General features: G+C 46.5%; 1 protein-coding gene across 8 annotated transcripts in view; it reads left to right on the plus strand.

The window, feature by feature from the left end:
* RABGAP1L (RAB GTPase activating protein 1 like) overlaps positions 1 to 24,205 on the plus strand; it is a 530,232-nt gene that overhangs the window by 322,399 nt on the left and 183,628 nt on the right. For 7 of the 8 annotated variants that reach the window (XM_073356445.1, XM_073356440.1, XM_073356444.1 and 4 more), the window contains one exon: positions 4,218 to 4,331. In XM_073356445.1, the coding sequence (XP_073212546.1) occupies positions 4,218 to 4,331 (114 nt within the window). Of the gene's footprint in view, positions 1 to 4,217; positions 4,332 to 12,668; positions 12,687 to 24,205 lie in introns of those variants that run through there. The other variant, XM_073356451.1, reaches the window with a different exon arrangement.

Consider the following 24,205-nt stretch of genomic DNA (forward strand, 5'->3'; position numbering starts at 1 on the left):
CTAGGCCATTTCTTATTTTATGTAGTTCACAAAGGTAAACAATCCTAAGCTTTACAATTTCTTTTTTTTCACATGCTCTTGATGATTCTTGTCACTCCTCTCTAAATCCTCTGTAATCCTGCAATATCCTTTTTGCGAATGAGTGACCAGTACTTGTACATTACTCCAGATGAGGACATGTTTTGCAATGCTAGTGTTTACTTTCACAGCATTCTTGTGAAATTCACATGTGATGTATAAGGGTGGTATAGGTTACTTTCTCAGACCAGTTTACTAATCTCGAAGGAAGAGCTGGTGTAAGTACACGCTGAGTAGCAGGAAGCAGTGGTGAGACATTGTAAATTAAAGTAAGGTGCAGTCTGCTTTCACATATGGATTGTTATATCCTCTGTTGTTTTCTTTTCCAACCCCCTCCTCCTCTTCTAGCTCCTCAGTGTATACCATCCTAAATTCCTTAAATTGCACTTATGTTTAGACTCTATTGGGCCAAATTCAGAGATGGATGTGCAGTGGGCGATGTACGTTACAATATGGTAGGTGGATCTGAGTATAAGTAGCTGTCATAAATATAAAGGGAAGGGTAAACACCTTTAAAATCTCTCCTGGCCAGAGGAAAAACCCTTTCACCTGTAAAGGGTTAAGAAGCTAGGATAATCTCGCTGGTACCTGACCAAGATGACCAATGAGGAGACAAGATACTTTCAAAGCTGGAGGCGGGGGGGCGGGCGGGCGGGGGTGGGAGCGGGCGAGGGGAGAAACAAAAGTTCTCTCTGTCTGTGTGATGCTTTTGCCGGGAACAGAACAGGAACGGAGTCTTAGAACTTAGTAAGTAATCTAGCTAGATATGCGTTAGATTCTGTTTTGTTTAAATGGCTGATAAAATACTCTGCTGAATGGAATGGATGTTCCTGTTTTTGTGTCTTTTTGTAACTTAAGGTTTTGCCTAGAGGGGTTCTCTTTGTTTCGAATCTGATTACCCTGTAAGGTATTTACCATCCTGATTTTACAGAGGTGATTCTTTTACTTTTTCTTCTATTAAAATTCTTCTTTTAAGTACCTGATTGCTTTTTCCTTGTTCTTAAGATCCAAGGGTTTGGGTCTGTGTTCACCTATGCAAATTGGTGAGGATTTTTATCAAGCCTTCCGCAGGAAAGGGGGTGTAGGGTTTGGGGAGGAGTTTGTGGGTAAAGACGTTTACAAGCGGGCTCTTTCCCAGTTATATATCTGTTAGACACTTGGTGGTGGCAGCAATAAAGTCCAAGGGAAGAAGGAAAATAGTTTGTACCTTGGGGAAGTTTTAACCTAAGATGGTTAAAATAAGCTTAGGAGGTTTTCATGCAGGTCCCCACATCTGTACCCTAGAGTTCAGAGTGGGGAAAGAGCCTTGACAGTAGCTCTAGGCCTAGAGCAGGGGTGGGGAAACTTTTTGGCTCAAGGGCCACATCTGGGTGGGGAAATTGCATGCAGGGCCATGAATGTAGGGCTGGGGCAGCGGGCTGGGGTGCAGGAGGGAGTGCGGGGTATGGTGAGGGGGTGTGGTGTGCAGGAAGGGGCTCAGGGCAAGGGGTTGGGGCAGAGGAGGGATGTGGGATGTACGAGGGGGCTCAGGACAAGGGGTTGGGGTGCAGGAGGGGCCTCAGGGCAGGGGGTTGGGGTGCGGGAGGGGTGTGGGTGCAGCAGGGGGCTCAGGGCAGGAGGTTGTGGTGCAGGAGGGGTGTGAAGTGCAGCAGGGGCTCAGGGCAGGGGGTTGGAGTGCGGGGGGGGCTGAGGACAGGGGGTTGGGGTACAGGAAGGGTGCGGGGTGCGGCAGGGGGTTGGGGTGCAGGAAAACATATTTTCCAGAAAGGCGTCTGCTGTTGATCTGAAGACATCAAGAAATGGATATCAACCACTTTCCTTGGTAGTTTGTCCATTGGTTAATCACCCTCGCTGTTTAAAAAAAAAAAAAAATTGGATCTAATTTGAATTTGTCAGTTTTACTCAGGACCAATCCAAATCCAGACTTCCATATGAAAACGATCCACCTCCTTAACGGCAAGCTGTTATAATACCTAGAAGCCAAGATTTTTTAAATGACTGGTAATTTTGGGTTCCCAAACTGAGGGTCTTTTAAGGAGCCACATTTTCAGAGGAGAGGTGTTCATCACTTTCTGAAAATTGATCCATTTACAGTGTTTCAGTTTGGGTGCATATAAATCAAAATCACTTGTTGTTTTTGAAAATCTTGGCCAGAAAACAGTCTGAGGACAGTGGGAGACAGTTGGATGAAATAAAGATTTTTACCGTCTTGAAAAAAGGTGAATTAATAGCCCACAGTATTGTAATGGTCAGAGGTGGGCCTAGGACACACACTTCATAGGCAGGTTTGAATTCTCCGAAGTTCAGGGCTGTTCAGATCTAAGGTTTTGGTTTGGGCTCATATCTAGCAAGACTATTATGTTCTAATGCCAGTACAAGCTATTTTTGCTATGACAGCAGTTAATATGTTTGAGACTAAGGTAGCATACTACAGAACTAAATTGACCAGTGTATTTATTGGGCTAACCTAACCATTCTCTTCATCCAAGTATCTAACTCTGTTAAAAAGCCTCCCAGGAATAGCCCCTTCTGCTTTTTCTCAATTCCTGTCTCTCTTTTAATTAAGATTGGTGCATTTTATACTCCCAGATGAATAAAAGATTATGATAATTAAGAGATGGTCTATTTATGGAAAGAAGCTGAACTGAACTTCACAAAAAAAAATCTTTCACTCAATACACAAAACTCCAACATGTGACATACAAATTCTAATGTGAGATATTTTAAAAGGAAAAGGACTATTGAATTTTTAAAATAGTTGATTGTGAAGCTGGAATTGTGTGGGATTATGTACATGCTGCGTCAATTTTATATATTTTTATATAAAAATGTGGAGAATGTGGAGAGGAAAGGGAGTGAGAGAATGTGAGTACAGGATTGTGTGGTGTAAAGTTTTATTGAGGCATGAGTTTGGGAAAGCCATATTCACAAGTGGCAAAGACATGTTGTCATTCCAAGCCAGTGCTGACAAAACCTTTATACTACACCACATCTTTATATATTGTGTGTGTGTCACATTTACAAATATTTTAGGGAATTTTAACAAAATATGTTGAGATTATTTTTCATATTCCTGAGCCTGTAAAGCCAGATGCCTTAGTTACTCTTTCTCAACTCTGTGGGGCTCAGAGGGAGCCATAAAACCTTCTGAAAGTGTCCTAAAGTAGCCTTTTAATATCTAAAAGTGTCCACTTCAAAGATCAATATCTCTGGACCTTCAGAACTGGAAACAAGTGATGAGCACCAATGAAAATCTGGGAATTCCCTTTTCAAAGATGTGAAACTACTGTTGTAAGGATTCCAATTCCAATATATCTTTTTTGAGATGGGGTGACCACATATCCATGCAATATTCAAGATGTGGGTGTACCATGGATTTATACAGAGGATTGTTCCCAGTTCCCAGGATTGATTTGCAATAATTTGGATGTTTTTTGACAGACACATAGCTTTCCAAGCAGTCTGCTTCCTTTTGCACACAGAGACAGATCTAATTACTAGCCAGCATGAAAATTCAGCTGAATTAAAGAGGTTACTGGTAGCAAGGGAAAGTATGGACTTGTCTGAATTATTCCTTCCTTTTGCTGTTCTGAGAGAGGCAAGATGAATAGTTGTGTGTGGCCATTATGGATACTAGTATAATAGCATTTTCTGTTTTTTGGGTTTTTTTTCTTGAGAGCATTAAATGGTCAATTTTAAGTATTTTCAGATAGCCAGGTTCAAACTACTAGTTTTAATTTCTAATTAGCACAGTTTTGCTGTTGGCTTGATACGTTTTGAAGAAATGCATCTGTAAGGTTGCTCGAGGCAGTCTGACTCTGTTTTCTTGATATTCAGAGGGATATAGTACGCAATATTTCCAGGGGAAAAGCAACTACAATTAAATGACTAACCATTTCCTTAAAGTGCTACCAGAGTTTAAGCTTTTTGGACCCTAAGCCTGGAGGAAGAAAAACTTGCCACGTTGCTCTTACTAAAGCAGCTGTCAACTGGTTATTGGAATTGAGGTTTTTTTAAGTGCATTTTTGGGGGATGAGTCAGTAAGGCATTTACCCATGTTGACTGCAGATATAATTTTACATTCTGCATATTGAATTATACTGTAACTGTGCTAATAGTATTTTTTTCTCTCTCATTAGGATTCTGCCCAGGAGAGCGTCATTACACGAGACATTCATCGAACATTTCCAGCACATGACTATTTCAAAGACACAGGAGGAGACGGGCAGGAATCGCTATACAAGATATGTAAGGTATGGTCAGGTTTTTTCAGTTAAAAAAAAATGTTTGAGATTTTGCTGTAATTTTACTCCCTTCTTGTAACTTTGGTCTGGTTCAAATCAGTGGTCAGTAAGATCTTAAAACTTATTTTGAATTACAGATGTAATTTCAGTGTTCCTCAGGATTAGACCTACTAAAATAGATCTTGTAACTTCATACTCTGTATCTTCCCAAGTGAGACTGTGGGAATATTATGAACTCAAGTCAGCTTTGCTGATGGGCAGTGCAGTCTCATAGGTCTGTCACAGTAGAGGCACAAGGCAACTGAGCTTTGTCACTTGGTCTGAAGTAGAGAGCTGCCAGGGCAGGATGAGCCTTCACAGCCAGTTCTGCAGTGACAATAGCAAAAAGCCTCCCTGAAGCAGCTACTCAGATAACAAACAACACTTAACTCTTATGTAGCACTTTCACTCGTACATCTCAAAGCACTTGATGGAGGAGGGTATCATCAGCTCCATTTTACAGATGAAGAAGCTTAGGCACTAAGTGAAGTAACTTGTTCCCAGGCACAAAAAACAGACCTGCCACAGTGGAGAGATGCGCGAAGTGGGGTATCACGGCTAGATCAGTTATGTTCTCCCACCATCGTGATTTTCAGCCAGGGATGGGAAATAAGATTAGATTAGATTTTCTTTTTGTCAGCAGGAATTATTTTAGTGAAGCTGTGGGATTATTAGTTATGTTGAGTTATATCTCATCGAATGGCTTCTTGCAAGTTTATGTATCCTATTGCAAACTGACATGTCTGCCCTAAAATAGTCAGTTACTGGCTATCCTATGACTTTCAACGTGCAATTTGAGCTGATACACTAGGGGTGGACAAACTTTTTGGCCTGAGGGCCACATTTGGAAATAGAAATATTATGGCAGGCCATGAATATTCACAATATAGGGGTTGAGATGCGGGACGGTGTGAGGGCTCTGGTTGGGGGGTGCAGCTCCAGGGTGCTCTGGGCTGGGATCGACGGGTTCAGAGGATGGGAGGGGAAAGGGGGTTGGGGCGCAGGGAGAGGCTCAGGGGTGCAGGCTGTGAGCGGCGCTTATCTTAAGCGGCTCTCGGAAGCAGCGGCATGTCCCTTCTCTGGCTCCTATGTGGAGGCATAGCCAGGTGGCTCTGCACGCAGCCCGGTGGTTCTGCACGCTGCCCCATCTGAAGGCACAGCCCTTGCAGCTCCCATTGGCTGCAGTTCCTGGCCAATGGAAGCTGTAGGGGTGCTGCTTGGGATGGCGGCAGCATGAAGAGCAGAGGCCCCTGACTGCCACTAAGCATAGGAGCTGGAGCGGGGGGCCACGCCGCTACTTCTGGGAGCTGCGTGGCGTGGCCCACAACCCTGCTCTCCGGCTGGCGCGGGGCAAGCCCCAGACCCCACTCCTCAGCAGGAGCTCGAGGGCCGGATTAAAACGGCTGGCCACGAGTCGTAGTTTGTCAACCCCTGTGATACACAGAAAAAAAAAAAAAAAAAAAAAACCTTCTGAGATCTGATTTAGTGTAACCAATTGTAACCTGTACAAGGGTCTTTTCCTTTACAATCTTTGATTTTATCCAATTACCAAAAACAGGAGGCTCGTGTCTGCCCCTTTCACAGGTTTGCAAAGCCCAAACCACAGCAAGAGAGCTATGATTCTGCTGCATGGGGAACAGGCCAAAGAGAGGCCATGCAGGGAGTGCTGCATTCTTTGGCAGTTATCTCCAGGACAGGTCAGAGTGGAGTTGTATGTGGGTCTAGATGGGATGGCTGGATAACCAGTAGATTTACAAACGTTATGGATCCGCTTGCCAAAACTTCACTGTGTATGAGAAATGTAGTGGCTGTGCAGGTGTTCTGTGGGTTGGGGAGGAGGATTCCATCCCCCAAATATTTATATAAGTCACTGAGCAACTGACAGATTTCACACACACTTCATATTTTACACCCCAAGAGATCTTAAATTTCTGCTTTAAACAATATATACCTACTCCAGTAGGCAGCCACAGGTGTGGTAATCGTGTCTCCCTCCTTTTATAAGGATGGGGTGGGGGGCAGTAGTGACAACCTGTGCCCCCACAAAGACTTTTGCTGGGTTGGCATCAATGGGGGACCTCTGACATAGTGATCCATGCTCCCAAAGACGGGGCTGGCACCTTTTCCTAGGGACCACTTTTGCAAGGGCGTGGGGGTTGCATCCAGTATTCCCTTTAATTTTTTTTGGTGTGCAGAATGAATAACTGCCTGAGCACTGCCTCTGGCACTCCCCTTCCCTCTCCCCGTTACATGTCTCATCCTCCATTTCATTACTAGACAGAAATGGTAGAATTGTCTATAATAATGCAGAAAGGTAGAAGTGTTCAATTAATATTTCTGTTCTGTATTTGGGAAATAGCTGGATGATATATTCAAATTATATGATGATGGTGAAATTCTTTCCATTCCAACAGTAATTTAGTAAGAAGTTAAACATCAGCTACTAAATTTAGACATTTTAAAATGATCAGGTCCAGATAATTTGCATTAAAGAGTTTTAAAAGAGCTGGCCAAGGAGATCACTGAAGTGTTAATATTGCTTTTGAATGCATCTTGGGACAGTTCCAAAGGACTAGAAGAAACCTAATGTGCCAGTATTTAAAAAGGATAAACAGGATGACCTGAGTTATTACATGTCTGTCAGCCTGAAATTAATCTTGGGGAAAAATGTTGAAATTACTGATACAGGACTCGATTAATAATTAAAGAAGAGTAACATATTAATGTCAATCAGCATGGTTTTGTGGCAAATAGATCTTGTCAAACTAATTTGATACCTTTTTTTGGATGAGATTATAAAGTTGGTTGATAAAAAGGGAATAGTATTTGACTTGGTCCCACACAACATTATAATGAAGAAACTAGAACAATGCCCAAAAAACTCCAACATATCTCAAATGGATTAAATATGGCTAAGTGATAGGTCTGAACATGTGATTATAAATGGGGAATCATCATCAGTGTTTCTAGCCGGGTCCTGCAGTGATCAGTTCTTGGCCCAAGGCTATTTAATGTTTTTATTAGCTCTGTCAGGCGATTTAAAAAATGTAATCACGATTAATCACACTGTTTAACAATAATAGAATACCATCTATTTAAATAGTTTTGGATGTTTTCTATATTTTCAAATTATTTATTTCAATTACAGCACAGAATATAAAGTGTACAGTGCTCACTTTATATTTATTTTTGATTACAAGTATTTGCACTGTAAAAAAGACCAAAAGAAATAGTTGATGTAATATTCAGTTGATGTAATACAAGTACTGTAGTGCAATCTCTTTATCATGAAAGATGAACTTACAAATGTAGAATTATGTTAAAAAAAAAGAAGCATTCAAAAATAAAACGATGGAAGATTTTAGAGCCTGCAAGTCCACTCAGTCCTACTTCTTGTTCAGCCAATCGCTCAGACAAACAAATTTGTTTACATTTTCAGGAGATAATGCTGCCTACTTCTTGTTTACAATGAGAACAAGAGTTCTCATGGCACTGTTGCAGCCGGCGTCGCAAGATATTTACAGACCAGATGCGCTAAAGATTCATATGTCCCTCCATGCTTCAACCACCATTCCAGGGCACATGCGTTCATGCTGATGATGGGTTCTGATTGATAACAATCCAAAGCATTGTGGACTGATGCATGTTCATTTTCATTATCTGAGTCAAATGCCACCAGCAGAAGGTTGATTTTCTTTTTTGATGGTTCAGGTTCTGTAGTTTCTGCATCAGAATGTTGCTCTATTAAGACTTCCAAAAGCATGCTCCACATTTCGTCCCTCTCAGATTTTGGCACTTCAGATGTTTAAACCTAGGGTCGAGTGCTGTAGCTATCTTTAGAAATCTCAAATTATAGCGTCTTTGCGTTTTGTCAAATCTGCAGTGAAAGTGTTCTTAAAATGAACGTGTGCTGGGTCATCATGCGAGACTGCTATAACATGAAATATATGGCAGAATGCGGGTAAAACACACCAGGGGACATACAATTCTCCACCAAGGAGTTCAGTCACAAATTTAATTAACGCATTATTTTTCTGATGAGCGCCATCAGCATGGAAGCATGTCCCCTGGAATGGTGGCCGAAGCATGAAGGGGCATACAAATGTTTAGCATACCTGGCACATGAATACCTTTCAATACCGGCTACAAACATGCTATGCAAATGCCTGTTCTCGCTTTCTGGTGACATTGTAAATAAGGAGGAGGCAGCATTATCTCCTGTAAATGTAAACAAACTTGTTTGTCTGAGCGATTGGCTGAACAAGAAGTCGGACTGAGTGGACTTGTAGGCTCTGAAGTTTTACATTGTTTTGTTTTTGAGTGCAGTTATGTAACAAAAAAATCTACATTTGTAAATTGCATGTACACAACAGCGATTGTGCTACAATATTTGTAGGAGGAGAACTGAAAAGCACTATTTCTTTTATCATTTTTACAGTGCAAATGTTTGTGATAAAATAATATACATTTTGATTTCAATTATAACACAGAATACTATATATATATATAATATGAAAATGTAAAGACATCCAAAATCTTTAATAAATTTAAATTGGTATTCTACTGTTTAACAGTGCGATTAAAACTGCGATTAATTGTGATAATTTTTTTTAATTGCAATTAATTTTTTGAGTTAACTGTGTGAGTTAACTGCGATTAATCGATATAGTTTTTATTAATGATCTGGAAGAAAACATAAAATCATTATTTATTAAGTTTTCAGATGACACAAAGATTGGAGTGTGTGACAGGGTCAGGCCAGATGGCTACAGGAGAGTGGTGAAAGGTAGATACATTAGCCCCACATTAAGCAGGTCCCTTTTCCCATGTAAAATAACAGGGACTATTCCAGAACAATCAGGAATCTGCTGGGACCAATTAAGGCAAACAGGCTACTTAGGACACCTGGAGCCAATTAGGAAGCTACTAGAACCAATTAAGGCAGGTAGGCTAATCAGGGCACCTGGTTAAAAGAAAGACCTCCCTTCAGTTAGGGAGAGGTGCATAAGGAACTGGGAGTGAGAGGACGTGCTGCTGGAGGACTGAGGAATACAAACACCATCAGGAAGAAGGTCCTGCAGTGAGGACAAACAAGGTGATGGGGGAAGGTCATGGGGAAGTGGCCCAGGGAGTTGTAGTTGTCACACTGCTGTTACAGGAGACGTTGTACACAGCTGTGATCCACAGGGCCCTGGGCTGGAACCCAGAGTAGAGTGCGGGCCAGGGTTCCCCCTATTCTCCCAACTCCTTATTTAACATAAGAGAAGCTGACCCGGACTGAGAGTCATATCAGAGGGGAAGGCCTCTGGCCTGTCTCCGACCCACTAGGTGGGACAACACAGACTGTGGGGATTGTTCTCCTCCCTTTCCCCCATCTTGGCCAGTGATGAGATTAACTGAGTGAATGGCAGGTTTGTGTCAGTGGCAAAAGTGGCCAAACTGAGGGCTGCTGTGAACCTCTGAGGCAAGCAAATCTGCCAGAAAGCGCAGAACCCACCAAGGCAGAGGAGGAACTTTGTCATAACTGGTAAATAATAAAGAGGACAGGTCACTGGTTCAGAGTGATCTGGATTGCTTGGTAAGCTGGGTGCATGCAAATATGCATTTTGGTATGGCCAAATTCATACATCCTAAGAAAAAAGAATGCAGACCGTAATTACAGGATGCAGTATTTTATCCTGGGAAGCAGAGACTCTGACAAAGACTTGGTGATCCTGGTAGATAATCAGCTGAACATAAGCTCCCAGTGTGATGCTGTGGTCAAAGGGCTAGTGTGATGTTTAGATGTATAATCTGGAAAATTGGGTAGGAGTACAGAAGTTATGTATTACATCTGTATTTGGCACCAGTGTTATCTCTACTGGAATACTGTGTCCAGTTCTGGTGTCCACAATTGAAGGAAGATGTTGATAAATTGGAGAGGGTTCAGAGAAGAGTCACAAGAATGATGAAAGGAATGAGAAACATGCCTTCCAGTAATAGTCTCAAGGAGCTCAGTTTATTTAACTTATCAAAGAGAAGTTTAAGGGGTGACTTGATCAGTCTATAAGTACCTACATGGGAAACAGAAATGCGATAGTACAAGATTCTTCAAGGTAGTGAAGGTATAACAAGATCAAGTGTATGGAAGTTGAAGCTAGACAAATTTAGACTGAAAATAAGGCATACATTTTAACAGGGAAGGTAATTAATCACTGAAACAGTTTACCAAGGGTTGTGGTGGATTCTCCATTACCGGCCATTTTAAAATCAAAATTGGACGTTTTGCTAAAAGATCTACTGTGATTCAAACAGGAGTTAATTCAGGCAAGTCCTATGGCCTGTGCTGTGCAGGAGGACAGAGTAGACGATATTGGTATAGACTGATACTGCTTGTTCAGGAAGGACAGTTAGGGAAGAAAGGGAAGAGGTGTTGCCTTGTATGTTAAAGATGTATTCACTTCCACCAAGGTTGAGACAGAAGTGTAAGGCAGACCTACTGAAAGTCTCTGCATAAGGATAAAAGTGGTATAGAACAAGGGTGATATCATGGTAGGGGTTTCCTTCTTCCTAACCAGGAAGAAGACGTGTATGAGACTTTTTTTAAACAACTAACAAAATCATTCAAAATACAGGACTTGGTGATGATGGGGGACTTCCACTGTCCAGACATCTGCAGCAGGATATAGATTATCCAACAAGTTATTGTAATGCATTGGAGACAACTTCTTGTACAGAAAGTGGAGAAAGCCACTAGGGCAGGGGCTACTCTAGATTTAATTCTGACAAACAAGGAGGAACTAGTTGAGAATCTGAAGTGGAAGGCTGCTAGGGTGAAAGTGATCATGAAATGATTGAGTTCTTGATTTTAAGCAACAGGAGGAGGGAAAACAGCAGAATAAAGACAGTGGTCTTCAAGAAGGCAGATTTCAGAAAACTCAGAGAATTGGTAGGTAAGATCCTGTGGGAAGCAAGTATAAGAGAAAAAAGAGTTAAGGACAGTTGGCAGTTTTCCAAAGAGATATTATTAAGGGCACAAAAGCAAACCATACCTATGCATATGAAAGATAGGAAGTATGGTAAGCAGCTACCCTGGCTTAACCAAGAGATCTTCAGTAACCTGAAACTCAAATAAGATTCATACAAGAAGTGAAAACGCGGTCAAATTACAAAGAATGAGTATTGAAAAAACAAGTATGTAGAGACAAAATTAGAAAGGCCAAGGCACAAAATGAGATTAAACTAGCTAGAATATAAAGGGTAACAAGAAAGCATTTTACAAATACATGGGAAGCAAGAGGAAGACAAGAGATAGGGTACGCCCATTACTAAATGAGGAGGAAAAGACAATAACAGAAAACGCAGCAGTGGCTGAAGAGTTAAATGCCTTTTTTGTTTCAGTTTTCACCAAAAAAGTTAGCATTGATCAATGACTAACATAGAGAACAACAGTGTAAATGAAGTAGGATCAAAGGCTAAAACAGCAGAATAACAAGTTAAGAATTACTTAGACAAGTTTGATGTCTTCAAGTCGACAGGGCCTGAGGAAATACGTCCTCAAACACTTAAGGAACTGACTGAAGAGATCTCTGAGCCATTAGCAATTACCTTTGAGAACTTGTGGAGGATGGGAGAGATACCTGAGGACTGAAAAAGGGCAAATATAATACCTATATATAAACTCTTCGGGTAGCCCTCAATGCGAGGATGATGTCTGCCAAGGGGGTTCATTGTTGAGTTTCTAAGTGGCTGAGGAGCCCAATTCATGCTGTGACATTACACTCCATATTCTGTATGGAAACGTGCTTATGATATGGATATGGCATAACTGAGAGATACTTTATGCAAGATGGCTCATTTACGATATCATTGGAAAGGTTATGATTTACTGAATGTGATAATCCACTGATGGCCCATTAGTAAAGACAATGAACTGTGAAAGAGCTTAGTCTTCCTGTGGACGCTCCAGACAGCTTGCGAGTAATGGCAGCTATCACCCTGCAGAGACATGCGTCTGAGTCACCTGGTACTGGGACTTCTCTTCCTCCTTTCCCCCTCCCCCCCCCGCCCTTGGAATGTCAGTGTTTTTCCACTGGAAGACAAAGGGTTGTCACCATACACAAAAACTATAGAAGACGGGGGAGTGACATCATTGTGGTTCTCCTCTGCCACCCCGCTCAAAGAGACACTGGGAATCACCTGGAAGCAAGAACTGAACCCGGGAGAGAGGAGTTGAGCCCAGGAAGCGTGTCTAGCCTGTGAGTAATAATACCTGAAGTTACAAGCTGCAGGCCAGTGCAGCACGTTTTCAAGGATCTCTGTAATCTGCCTGAAACAACATTTAAGGTGAGAAATGACTATTTGTAGTCAATTTCTTTAGTGACTCAAGCTTAGTTTTTGTGTTTTGTTTTATTTGCTTAATAATCTGCTTTATTCTGCTTGCTATCCCTTATAACCACTTAAAATCAGCCTTTTATAATTAATAAATTTGTTTTGTTTATTATTAAACCCAGTTTGTGCAATTTTTAACTGGGGAGGGGACACGAAAAGGTTCATATCTCTCTTCATATTGAGGAAGACGGCAAATTTTTATGAGCGTGCACTGTGCAGATTGTTTTATACAGTGCAAGACAATATACCTTTAGGTCTGCACTCTCAGGAAGGTGGGCACCTAAATGCTGAGGCAAGTCCCTTAAACTGAGTCTTCCCAGAGCTAATCTGAGTGTCTGTGTTTTTCTGCAGGTGGGTGTGGCCCTGCCTGTGTACGTGCTACAAGAGGTTTAAGAGCCTGGCTCAGCAAGAGGGGCCAATGCTAGCAGAACAGGCGGGCTCAGTGGTATCTCAGCACATCAGGTGGCACCCTGAAGTGGGGCAACTCGTCACACATGCCCTGCAGATTTTCCCACAGAAGTGACAGGTGTAATCTTGGAGGAGACATAGTTGTTGACTGGACAGTTGTGCCCTTTCTTTCCTCCTTTGTCACTTCTCTGTCTCATGAGCACATCTCTTCTCCTCAAAATGAGCTGTGGCTTGGTCTATAGTGTGGTGCCACTGTGTTCTGTTCTGCGCCGAGTTTGTTGGGTTGATACCTTCCTTTTTAAGATATACTTTCAGTATGTCTTTGAAGCACTTCCACTGCCCTCTGTGAGCGCCTTCTTCCTTGACTTAACTGAGAGAAGATTACTTGCTTTGGGAGGAGAGTGTCAGACATACGTACACAGTGGACAGCCCAACAGAGTTGATGTTTTGTGACCTGCACTTCTATACTGCTGATGTTGGCTGCAGAGAGCACGCTGATGTTGGTGTGTCAGTCTTCCCAGCTGACCCTGAGAATCCTCCTGAGGCAGTGGTGCTGGAACCTTTCCAGCTGCTTGAGATGTCGTCTGTAGGTTTCCCAGGTCTCACACCCATAGAGAGAGGTGGGGATGACAACTGCCTTGTAAACCAAGATCTTGGGGCCTGTTAGCAGATCCCTATCGCTGAAGACTCATTTTAGTAGTCTTCCGAAGGATGTGCTGGCACAGCAGATCCTTTATTCAATTTCTGGGTCAGTGCTGGCTGTTTGGGAGAGGTGGCTACCAAGGTATGGAAAATGGTTCACATTTTCCAGGAGTTCTCTGCCGATGGTGATTTGTGGAGTACAAAGAGTAGTCTGTGCAGATGAGGGCTGATAGAGTACCTTGGTTTTCCTGATGTTGAGAGGGAGACCCAGGCTGTGATAGGCATCTGCAAAAAGATTTAGGGTGTAGGTCAGCCTCTGTGTGTGCGAGAATGATGCAGTCATCTGCATACTGATCAGTGATGCTAATTCTCGTGATCTTAGATTTTATTTGGAGATTGAGGAGGTGCCCATCCTTACAATACTCAATCCCGATTCCATCAGGAAGGTGGTTGCGGATCACGGCAAGGCAGTGGAGAAGAGTGTTGGAGCAATGACAGCCCTGATTGACACCAGTGTGAATGATGAATGGTTTTGTCTCTGAGCTGTTGCACAGAATGGTGGCAGTCACTCCATCATAGAGTAGTCATATGATGGAAATGAATTTCTGTGGGCAGCCAAACCTGCACAGCACCTTCCATAGGGCATTGCGGATAGGGAAAAGCGGCTTACCCATTGTTACAGTATTCACAAAAGGGGAGAAATCTTTGTGTGGGAACTATTGCCTTCCTCTCCATCGCAAGAAAGATCCTTGCCTGGATCCTACTAAACCACCTCCTCCACCTCCCTGAATCACAATGTGGTTTCAGGCTATCCCAAGGCACAACTGACATGATCTTTGTGGCTTGACTGATTCAGGAGAAGTGCAGAGAGCAACACCAGGAACTGTTCATGGCATTCATCAACCTAACCAATGCCTTTGTCTAGATCTATAAAAAAGGGAATAAGGACAACCCAGGGAATTGTAGACCAGTCAGCTTAACTTCGATACCCGGAAAGATAATGGAGCAAATAATCACACAAGCAATTTGTAGGCACCTAGACGAAAATAAGGAATAATAAGGGAGAGGGGAGCCCTAGGCTTCCACCCAGCTAGCTTGGGAACTCCAGAGATGTCAGGCTCTCCCCTCTCTCAGGAGCAGTAAGTAGAGGATACCACCCCCCCCCGACCCAAAAGCTGGAAATTGCAGACAGTAGTGGTCCCTGCTCCTCCAGGCCAGCTAAGGACTGCAGATGCTGGACCTTCCCTTCCTCAGACCACTGGGAGATGTGACAGTGACTTTGGCCCCCTTTCTACCTCCTGTTGAGTGCCAGAACCAATGACCCTTTCCATCTCCCCCAGTAACTGGGGCTCTTGCTCATACAGACCCCTGCATCAGGAGCCTGCTTCTTCCCCAGGCTGCTCTTGTTACCTCAAGGAGGAACCAGGAGGCTCCCTCTCCTCTGGACTGTTGACTTTGGCTGCTCTCTGGCCCTCCAGCCTTGCTGAGAGTACTGGCAGGGCTCTCTGAGCAATGGAAGGGTGCCCCTTAAACATTGGCATAGTGCCCTCCTAGAATAGTTTGGTCTGCCCCAGTGAGTGCTGCTCCTACCTCTGCTTCAGGCTCTGTGCAGACATGATTGCATTAGTTGCACTCAGGGTCATGTTTTCAAGCTCTTATTCACACTTGTAACAGAATAACTGGCCCTTTATATGAAATCGGTCTCAATTATTCTGTTCTAGTCCAGGTGCACGCTAGTGGGAGACAGCCCAAAGTCAAGCGAGAGCTCAGAACCCAGAGTTGAGAAAGGGAGTGAGTCCAGCGAAAAAGCTCATAAGAAGAGCAGGACTAGGTTGAGAGCTTTAGCAAGGGGATGTCGTTGAAGGAGGGAGAGTTCACTGGTGAACAGTGGAGCCAAATCAGGCTGGTAAAGCAGAAGGCAGGAAGTAAATTGGGGGAGTCACCTACAGACTTCTCTAGGTTAGAGAGCTATGCCCAGAGATGGCTGGAGAGGGCTGAAGGCTGCAAGCAGAGGAGGGAGATGCCTGTTGGCTCTCTGAGCCAGAGAGCTGAAGCCGAAGGGCCAGAGCAGGCTGAATCCTGGTGAATGATTAACTTGCTGGTGTCTCCATGTAAGATCTAGAGCCAGACCTGAGAATGAAGCAGGGCAGAGAAGAACCATAGCTAGTGGGGTTGGGGCAAGGCATCGTGTGAGACACCAGAGCCGTACCTGGGGGAGGTGTGGTGAGAGATGTTCAGAGCTGTATGTGGTGTGTTGGGATTTGAAAGAATGAATGTGCTGTTCTGACTGTGCTGGGGAAATCTGAATTGTGTTGGTGTGGGACCTTTTGTAATAAATTAACCCCGATAATAGCTATTTATACTTGGAAAACTTGTTTGGAATTACTGGGGACTCTGGAAGAAACAGGAAACTGAGGCTAGTGCGCTGGCCTGCTTCAGGTACACCTGCCAGGCATACACCGCTTTATCACATATGGTGGAGAATATGGACAGGCGATCGGTGCCTGGAAGAGGGAAATCGAGGCTGTGGGCTGTTCAGGCCGCAAAGGGGCACCTAGGAGACAGCCACCTGATGACAGTACCATAAGGGCTAGAAACATAATTTAAAAAAAACAAACCTCAGAACTCAGTCTGATAGCATCACATGTCTCTGCAAGCCAGGGCCCTGGGAATGTGCCTATTGTGCCTATATCTAATCTGGTCCTGAGTTGGTTACACAGTACAAGAGCCTTGTCAAGTTTTACAGGAACTGTTTTTAAAAGTTAATGAACTTGCTTATAAGAGAGATGATTTTATGAAAACCTTCAGTGCTGAAAGCAATGGCTTGGCAGCTTTTTATTAGAGAGAGTCTTTTAACAGATACTGTGCACTCCTGCTGCTCTCTTAATGTGAAAACAGGAGACATTTGAAGAATGCTGCTGTTTAATAGCGCCAGGAAAGGGTCTCTGTTTTCTGCAATAGGAGAGTCGAAAGCTGGAGAGGAGAGAGTTTCTCTGTGCCCCAGTGAAATGAGAAATGATCAGAGCCGTCAGATAAGAAGGAAGTCTTAAAAGCTCACTGCCATGTTTTAATGGAACTGTCAGTTCTTGTTTCTTCTCTTAATCTCTTCAGAATAGAAGGAAATCAGGAAAACTTGAAGATTTTTCTGTTGCAGCACATTTGTGTGATGAAATTAAGACTCTAAAAATGAACTTGTAAGGCTGAAGATGGTGATGAGAAAAGAACCAGCAGTTACTGGCTATATAAGACTCATTTGGGGGCTTCAGATTGGCTAGTCTTTTATAGATCAAGTGTTTTCTAAAAAGAGTTTTTATTTCTTGCACTCTTGCACTTTTGTAAATGTTATGAAAATTAGAGCTATTTTTGGAGAGTTCATTCTCTGTGTCACCGGGTATAATGGAATAGTGCTGGTGACCTACTTCCATGCCTACACATCTAATTAAAGCACTACGCTATAGGGATACAAAGCAATTGGCAGAAATAGTCTTCTCAGTTTTTTGGTTTGGAGTATCTGCACTGCACAATTTAATTTGAGGCATGTTGTTTTTTCTCATTTTCTGATTAAAACAGCTCCTATTTGATGTAGAAACAACTGCTGTGACTTTTTAATAGGAAGAATCAAATATGTTGCAGAGAAATCAATATCCCAGTTTGTCTAGGTTAACAACCTTATTGTACAAAGAACCAAACAAAAATAAATGCAGCACTCACCTGTTTCTGCAAACATGGTTGTGTTTTATTCTTCTTCAAGTGATTGTTCATGTGTATTCTACAATAAGTGTGCGTGCTTGTCATGTGCACCGGTGCTGGAAGTTTTTCCCCTAGCAGTACCCATAGCGGGGAGCGCCCCCCACGACCCCTGCAGTGGTGCCTGCCTGCCGTGGTATAAGGGGAGCTGCACTCTCAGTTCCTTCTTCCCACCAGTGAAGGTGCGTTGGAAGTACTCTGCTCCAGCTTTGCTGTAGCTCGTCCCCAGAGCTGTTCGTTCGTTCGGTATTAGTACCTGTAGTTAGTTAGCTGTTTAGTTAGTCGGTGAGCCCGGGCCAGGGCATGCCCCGTACCCCGGGGTTTAAGTCGCGCAGCTCTTGTAGGCGTCCTATGCCAAGAAGTGACCCGCACACAGACTGTTTGCAGTGTTTGGGAGAAACCCATATCAGCGAAAGGTGCAAGATTTGCAAGTCGTTTAAGCCTTGGACCAAAAGAGAAAGGGACATTAGGCTCCGGGCTATCCTGATGGAGTCGGCGCTGACCCCAACTCTGGCACGCTGCTCCGAACCGGTACCTGGCATCGCTACACGGCGTCCTTCTGGTGCCATCGACCAGTCGGCACTGCTTCCCGTCCACGAGGCATGCCAAGAGGGCCAGAAAGACTCCCTCTTCGCAGCGGCACTGAGGAAAGTCTGGAACAGAGGCTAGGCCCATGTCGGGCAGTCCTCAGTCCCCACTGGGCCTCCGACTCGCATTGAGTGGAGTAGCCCGGCCCCTTCGGAACAGGCCTCTCTGGATGCCATCCACGCCTGAAGCCCTCCAGCCAGCCTGGGATGTTATGTCCATGCTGGCGCCCAGAGCGCTGCCGATGTCGGCCCCATGCTCCAGAGGCAAGCCACCTCTAGCATCTCCGCAGTCGCCTCTGGCTCGGTACCGGTCTTGGTCAAGGGAACTTTCACGATGCCGTTCACTGCCCAGCGACCATTTGGGGCAGAGTCCAAGGGGATCGACGCCGACCAGACTGTCTGGCTGGTTTTCGTCGGGCCGGGACTCTCAGCACCGCTCATCCTCAAGGAGTGAATATTGATGGGACTGCGGAAGGCGTCACCAAGAGTCCTCGTCTCAGAGGGGGTACTGCAGTCGGTCATGGCACAGTCGTTGATGCTGTTCCCGCTCTGACTCCTGCTCCAAGTCTCTACCAAGACATCACGGCCCCGGGCGTCGATCACAGGCGTCTCGCTGTCGTGGGTCCGCCCATCGAGGCTGTTCACAGAGCAGCTGTTACCATCGGTACCAGTTCTCCACTTCAAGATTGCAGTCCTGTGGCCTATATAGATCCCGGCACCGCCGCTCCTCCCGGTCCAGAGACAGCAGTAGATATTACGCCAGCCCGGCCTCCATTCGTAGCCGTCCTTCGAAGGGCCAGGCCAGCCAACTCGAACAGCCGGCTCCGCTGGTACCACAGCAGGTGTAGTGGCACTGAGCATCGTTGCCAGCCCAATGGTACCAGTGGGCACCATGGACTCCGGTGCAGCCCCCGATGGGAGCTCGCTCGGTGGCCAGAGCTTCGGAAGCACTGTCGGCCTCCCTCTCCAGACCCTCGAGAAAGGAGTTGGTGGGACATATGTCCTCGGCACCGTGCCCAGAGTCCGACCAGGTGGTGGACCCTCCGGTGCCAGCCGATACCCAGAGCACTGCACCGGCCTCCTTGCCCTGCCTGGAGGAGGCGATTGCAGCCCCATCCTCCTCCACCCCGCAGGAGGACATCAGGGCCCATCAAGAACTCTTAAAGAGGGTGGCAGCAAGCCTCCACCTCCAGGCAGAGGAGATGGAGGAGCCTTCCGATTCCCTGTTTAACGTGCTGTCCCTGTCGGCACCGGGTAGGGTAGTCTTGCCCCTCCATGAAGAGGTGGCTAAGATTTCAAATGCCCTGTGGCAAATACCGGCCTCGTTGGCTCCCATCTCTAAGAAGGCGGAACGCAAGTATTTTGTACCCACTAAGGGGCATGAGTACTTGTATACCCACCCAGCGCCCAACTCCCTGGTGGTCGAGTCGGTCAACCACAGGGAACAGCAGAGTCAGCCAGCTCCGACCCCAAAGAACAAGAACTCTTGGAAACTGGACTCTTTCGGAAGGAAAATTTATTCATCTTTGAGCTTCCAGTTACAAGTGGCAAACCATCAGGCTCTCCTGGGCTGGTACGAATTCAATCTGTGGGACTCCCTGCCCAAGTTTGAGGACTCCCTCCTGGAGCACGATAGAAAGGAGTTCAGGGCACTAGTGGAGGAAAGGGCAGCAGCTGCTAGGGCGTCCCTGCAGGCAGCCTCGGATGCTGCAGACATGGCCACACAATTCATGGCCTCTGTGGCGTCCATGAGACGTGCGTCATGGCTCCTGCTCTCTGGGCTGTCCAGCGTTGCATGGTCTTCCATGCAGGATCTCCTGTTTGACGGGAAAGCTCTGTTTGCGGCGGAAACGGATACAAGGCTGCATGGTATGAAAGACTTCCGCACGACCCTCCAGACTCTGGGCCTCTATGTCCCAGCTCCGGCAAAACCTAAGTTCAAGCCGCAGCAGACTCCCGCCCAGGCCACCCTCCCAAAGTATGAGGCTGCCCATAAGAAGCAGCGGGACTATTAAGAGATACCCTCAGAGGCAGTCTCAGTGTGCCCCCCAGCCTGGGTCCTCCAAGGGCAAGCAGCCAGGGAAAAGGTGCTTTTGACAGGACACTCAGGGGCACCCTGCCAGTCCTCATCAGGGATCCACCCCCAATAAAGCTCCCCTTCTCCAACTGGTTGTGTGCTTTCCTCCCAGAATGGTCACGGCTAACCTCGGACCGATGGGTCCTCAACACCATCCCCGGGGTTACACCCTCCAGTTCACTTCCTCCCTGCCCAACTACCACCCGCCTCCATCCCTCTTGGGGGACCCCTCGCAAGAAGCTCTGCTCGAGCAGGAGGTGGGGCGGCTCCTAGGAGTAGGAGCAATACAAGCGGTGCCTGAGGAGTTCATGGGCAAGGGGTATTACTCCCGTTATTTCCTTGTCCCGAAGGCCAAAGAGGGGCTCAGGCCCATCCTGGACCTGCGAGGTCTGAACCAGTACATGGTGAAACTCAAATTCCGCATGGTTTCCCTGGCCTCCATCATCTCCTCCCTTCGTGGTGGGACAGAATCACTACCAATTCACGGTCCTCCCGTTTGGTCTGTCCACTGCCCCCAGGGTGTTGACAAAATGAATGTTGGTGGTAGCGGCCTACCTCAGACAGTGGGGGGTCCAGATATTTCCCTATCTGGACGATTGGCTTGTCAAGGGCACCTCCCGGTTGCAGGTGAGGGATCACATGGCACTCCTCCTGTCCACATGCACCACCTTGAGCCTGTTGGTAAACAACACCAAGTCCACATTAGTCCCAGTCGAACGCATGGAGTTTATCGGGGCGTCCCTGGATGCAGCGTCGGCCAGGGCCTCTCTCCTGCCAGACAGATTCGAGACCCTGAAAGGTCTCATCAACTCGGTCACAAGGTTCCCGGTGACAACAGCCAGGGTTTGCCTGCAGCTCTTGGGTCACATGTCAGCGTGCACGTATGTGGTCCGTCACGCCAGACTCAGGATGAGGCCCCTCCAGCTCTGGTTGGCCTCGAAGTTCTCCCAGGCCATGAACAGGATGGACAAGGTCCTCACCGTGCCAGACTCTGTGATCACCTCCCTACGGTGGTGGTCCGCCCCAAACAACATGCTCCAAGGGGTCCCGTTCAGGGACAGGGACCCATCATCAGATCTAGTGTCCGATGTGTTGGACCTGGGTTGGGGGCCCATGTGGGGAAATTTCAGACCCAAGGCCTGTGGTCAGCTCAAGACCTGACCCTACATATAAATGTCAAGTTGCTCAGGGCGGTGCGGCTGGCATTTATGGCCTTCCGCTCGCACCTGGAGGGCAAGGTAGTCAGGGTCCTCATGGACAACACGGCCTCCATGGCCTATATCAACAGGCCATGTGGGGCCTGATCCTCTGCCACGAAGCCCTCAGGCTGTGGGATAGCCCAGAACGAGAGTTCAGATTGCTTGAGCAGGGACTTTTCCTCGCAACATGGGAGGTCCCTCCACCTGGAGTGGCCCACCGGCTCTTCCGAAGGTGGGGAACTCCCCAGGTGGACCTATTTGCGACTCAGCAGAACTGGTGATGCCCCCGCTTCTGCTCCAGTGGGGGCTTGGGGAGGGGCGCTGTCTCTGATGCCTTTATCCTGTCCTGGTTAGGCTGGCTTCTCTACGCCTTTCCCCCGTTCCCTCTAATCAGCAGGGTCCTGGAGAAGATAAAGACGGACAAGGCCCGGGTCCTCCTGATTGCCCCGGCATTGCCCAGGCAGCATTGGTATGGGACCCTCACAGGCCTGGGGGTAGCTCCGCTGTGGCAGTTGCCGCTCCGCCCAGACCTGCTCTCTCAGGACCAGGGCCGCCTCCTCCATCCCAGCCTAGCGGCTCTTTACCCTACGGCGTGGCTGCTCAGTGGTTAGGTGGAGAGGAAAGGACATGCTCAGAACAGGTTCAGCATGTCCTCCTCGAAAGTAGACGGCCCTCCACTCGCTGCACTTATTTGGCGAAGTGGTCCCGGTTTTCTAGGTGGGCGGTGGACCAGGGTGTCTCCCCTGTGGCCGCCCCGATCCAGCTTATTCTTGATTACCTCCTCCACCTGAGGGCCCAGGGCCTGGTGCCCTCGTCAGTAAAGGTGCACCTGGCAGCCATATTGGCCTTCCATCCACCGGTGCAAGGGCACATGGTATTTTCCCATGCTATGATTGGCCTGTTCCTTAAGGGTTTGGACAGTCTTTTTCCGTATTCTAGACCCCCGGTCCCGCAGTGGGACCTAAACCTGGTGTTGGCTCGTCTCACGGGGTCCCCATTTGAAGCACTGGCCATGTGCTTCTGCTCTCACCTCTCATGGAAGGTAGCCTTCCTGGTTGCAATCATGTCGGCCAGGCGAGTCTCGGAACTCAGGGCCCTGACTTCTGAGCTGCTGCACACGGTGTTCTATAAGGACAAGTCCAGCTCCGCCCACACTCCGCATTCCTCCCGAGGGTGGTCTCCGCCTACCACATGGGTCAGGACATTTTTCTACCACTTCTCTTCCCCAAGCCTCACGTGTCCAGTGAGGAGTGCCGTCTCCACAAGCTCGATGTGCGGCGGGCTCTGGCTTTCCACCTCGAGTGGACCAAGCCGTTCAGAAAGTTCTCGCAACTGTTCGTCACCTCAGCTGAGCACACAAGGGGCCAGCCGATTTCCACTCAGCAGCTTTCCAATCCTTTCGTGCATCCATTCCTGTTATGAGCTGGCTGGTGTCCCCCCGCCACCCATTGTGAGGGCACACTCGACTTGGGCGCAGGCCTCGTTGGCTGCCTTCGTGCCCCCCCGTTTCCATCCAGGACATTTGTAGGGCCGCCATGTGGTCTTCGGTTCACACATTCACCTCGCACTATACAATCGTCCCCCAAACCAGGGATGACGCCGGGTTCGGCAGGGCTGTCCTCCATCCTGGGAACTTGTGAACTCCTACCCGCCTCCAACAGATATAGTTTAGAATCACCTATTGTGGAATACACATGAGCAATCACTCGAAGAAGAAAAGACGGTTACCTTTTCCGTAACTGGTGTTCTTTGAGATGTGTTGCTTACATCTATTCCACATCCTGCCCTCCTTCCACTCTGTCGGAGTTGTCCGGCAGGAAGGAACTGAGGGTGGGGGGAACTGAAGGAACTGAGCGTGTAGCTCCCCTTATACAACACCAGGCAGGCGCCGCTCCAGGGGTCGCTTCCCCCCACGGGTACTGCTAGGAAAAAAACTTCCGGCACTGGTGCACGTGGTGAGCATGCACACTTATTGTGGAATAGACATGAGCAACACATCTCGAAGAACACCAGTTACGGAAAAGGTAACTCTTTTTCACAGGCTCAAAGCGGGTGTCAATGTTTCCAATAAAAACTGAGGCACTGGAGGAGGGTCCACGTCATTTGTGACATGGCACCTTTCATTGCTGACGCTTTCTCTTTTTGCTCATCTAGTTTATAGTTTATTCTGAATCCTAACTATGCTTGTGGAAATGGGGATGAATTATTCAGCACAGCAGTTGGTTGGTTTACAATGGAATAACAATCCCATTGCAGCAATTGACAATGTCTTTGGGTGTTTGGGCCTCAAAGAGAGAATTACAAGCTGTTTTTCTGGCGCAGCTAGTACTCTTCATGCCCAAAGTACTTTCCTTTGGACTCTCTTAGCTATAGGAGATAATGTAGTGGAAACGCTGTATTGATTCGTGCTATCATGACATGTAACTTTTATAGCATGATGTGCCTATTTTGACGGTTTGCTCTTTGGCTCACCCTTCAGTGTGGCAAAGCTGCTCCATAATGCTATCCAGTTGGTTTCTCCTTTGTTTATCCTTCAAACCTCTTTCCTGATTCACTCCAATACAGTGTCCTCTCCTTCAGTGCTCTCTTCTTCTTTATATGCACCGTGACAGGGTCGGGCCAGAGGGCTATAGGAGAGTAATAGAAGGCAGACATATTAGCCCCAGGCTAAGTAGGTCCCTTTTCCCTGGTAAGGTTCCAGAACAATTAGGAACCTTTTGGAGACAAGACAGGCTGATTAGAACACCTGCAGCCAATTAAGAAGCTGCTAGAATCAATTAAGGCAGGCTAATCAGGGCACCTGGGTTTTAAAAA

This window comes from Lepidochelys kempii, chromosome 8, assembly GCF_965140265.1.
Source record: "Lepidochelys kempii isolate rLepKem1 chromosome 8, rLepKem1.hap2, whole genome shotgun sequence".
NCBI lineage: Eukaryota > Metazoa > Chordata > Testudines > Cheloniidae > Lepidochelys > Lepidochelys kempii.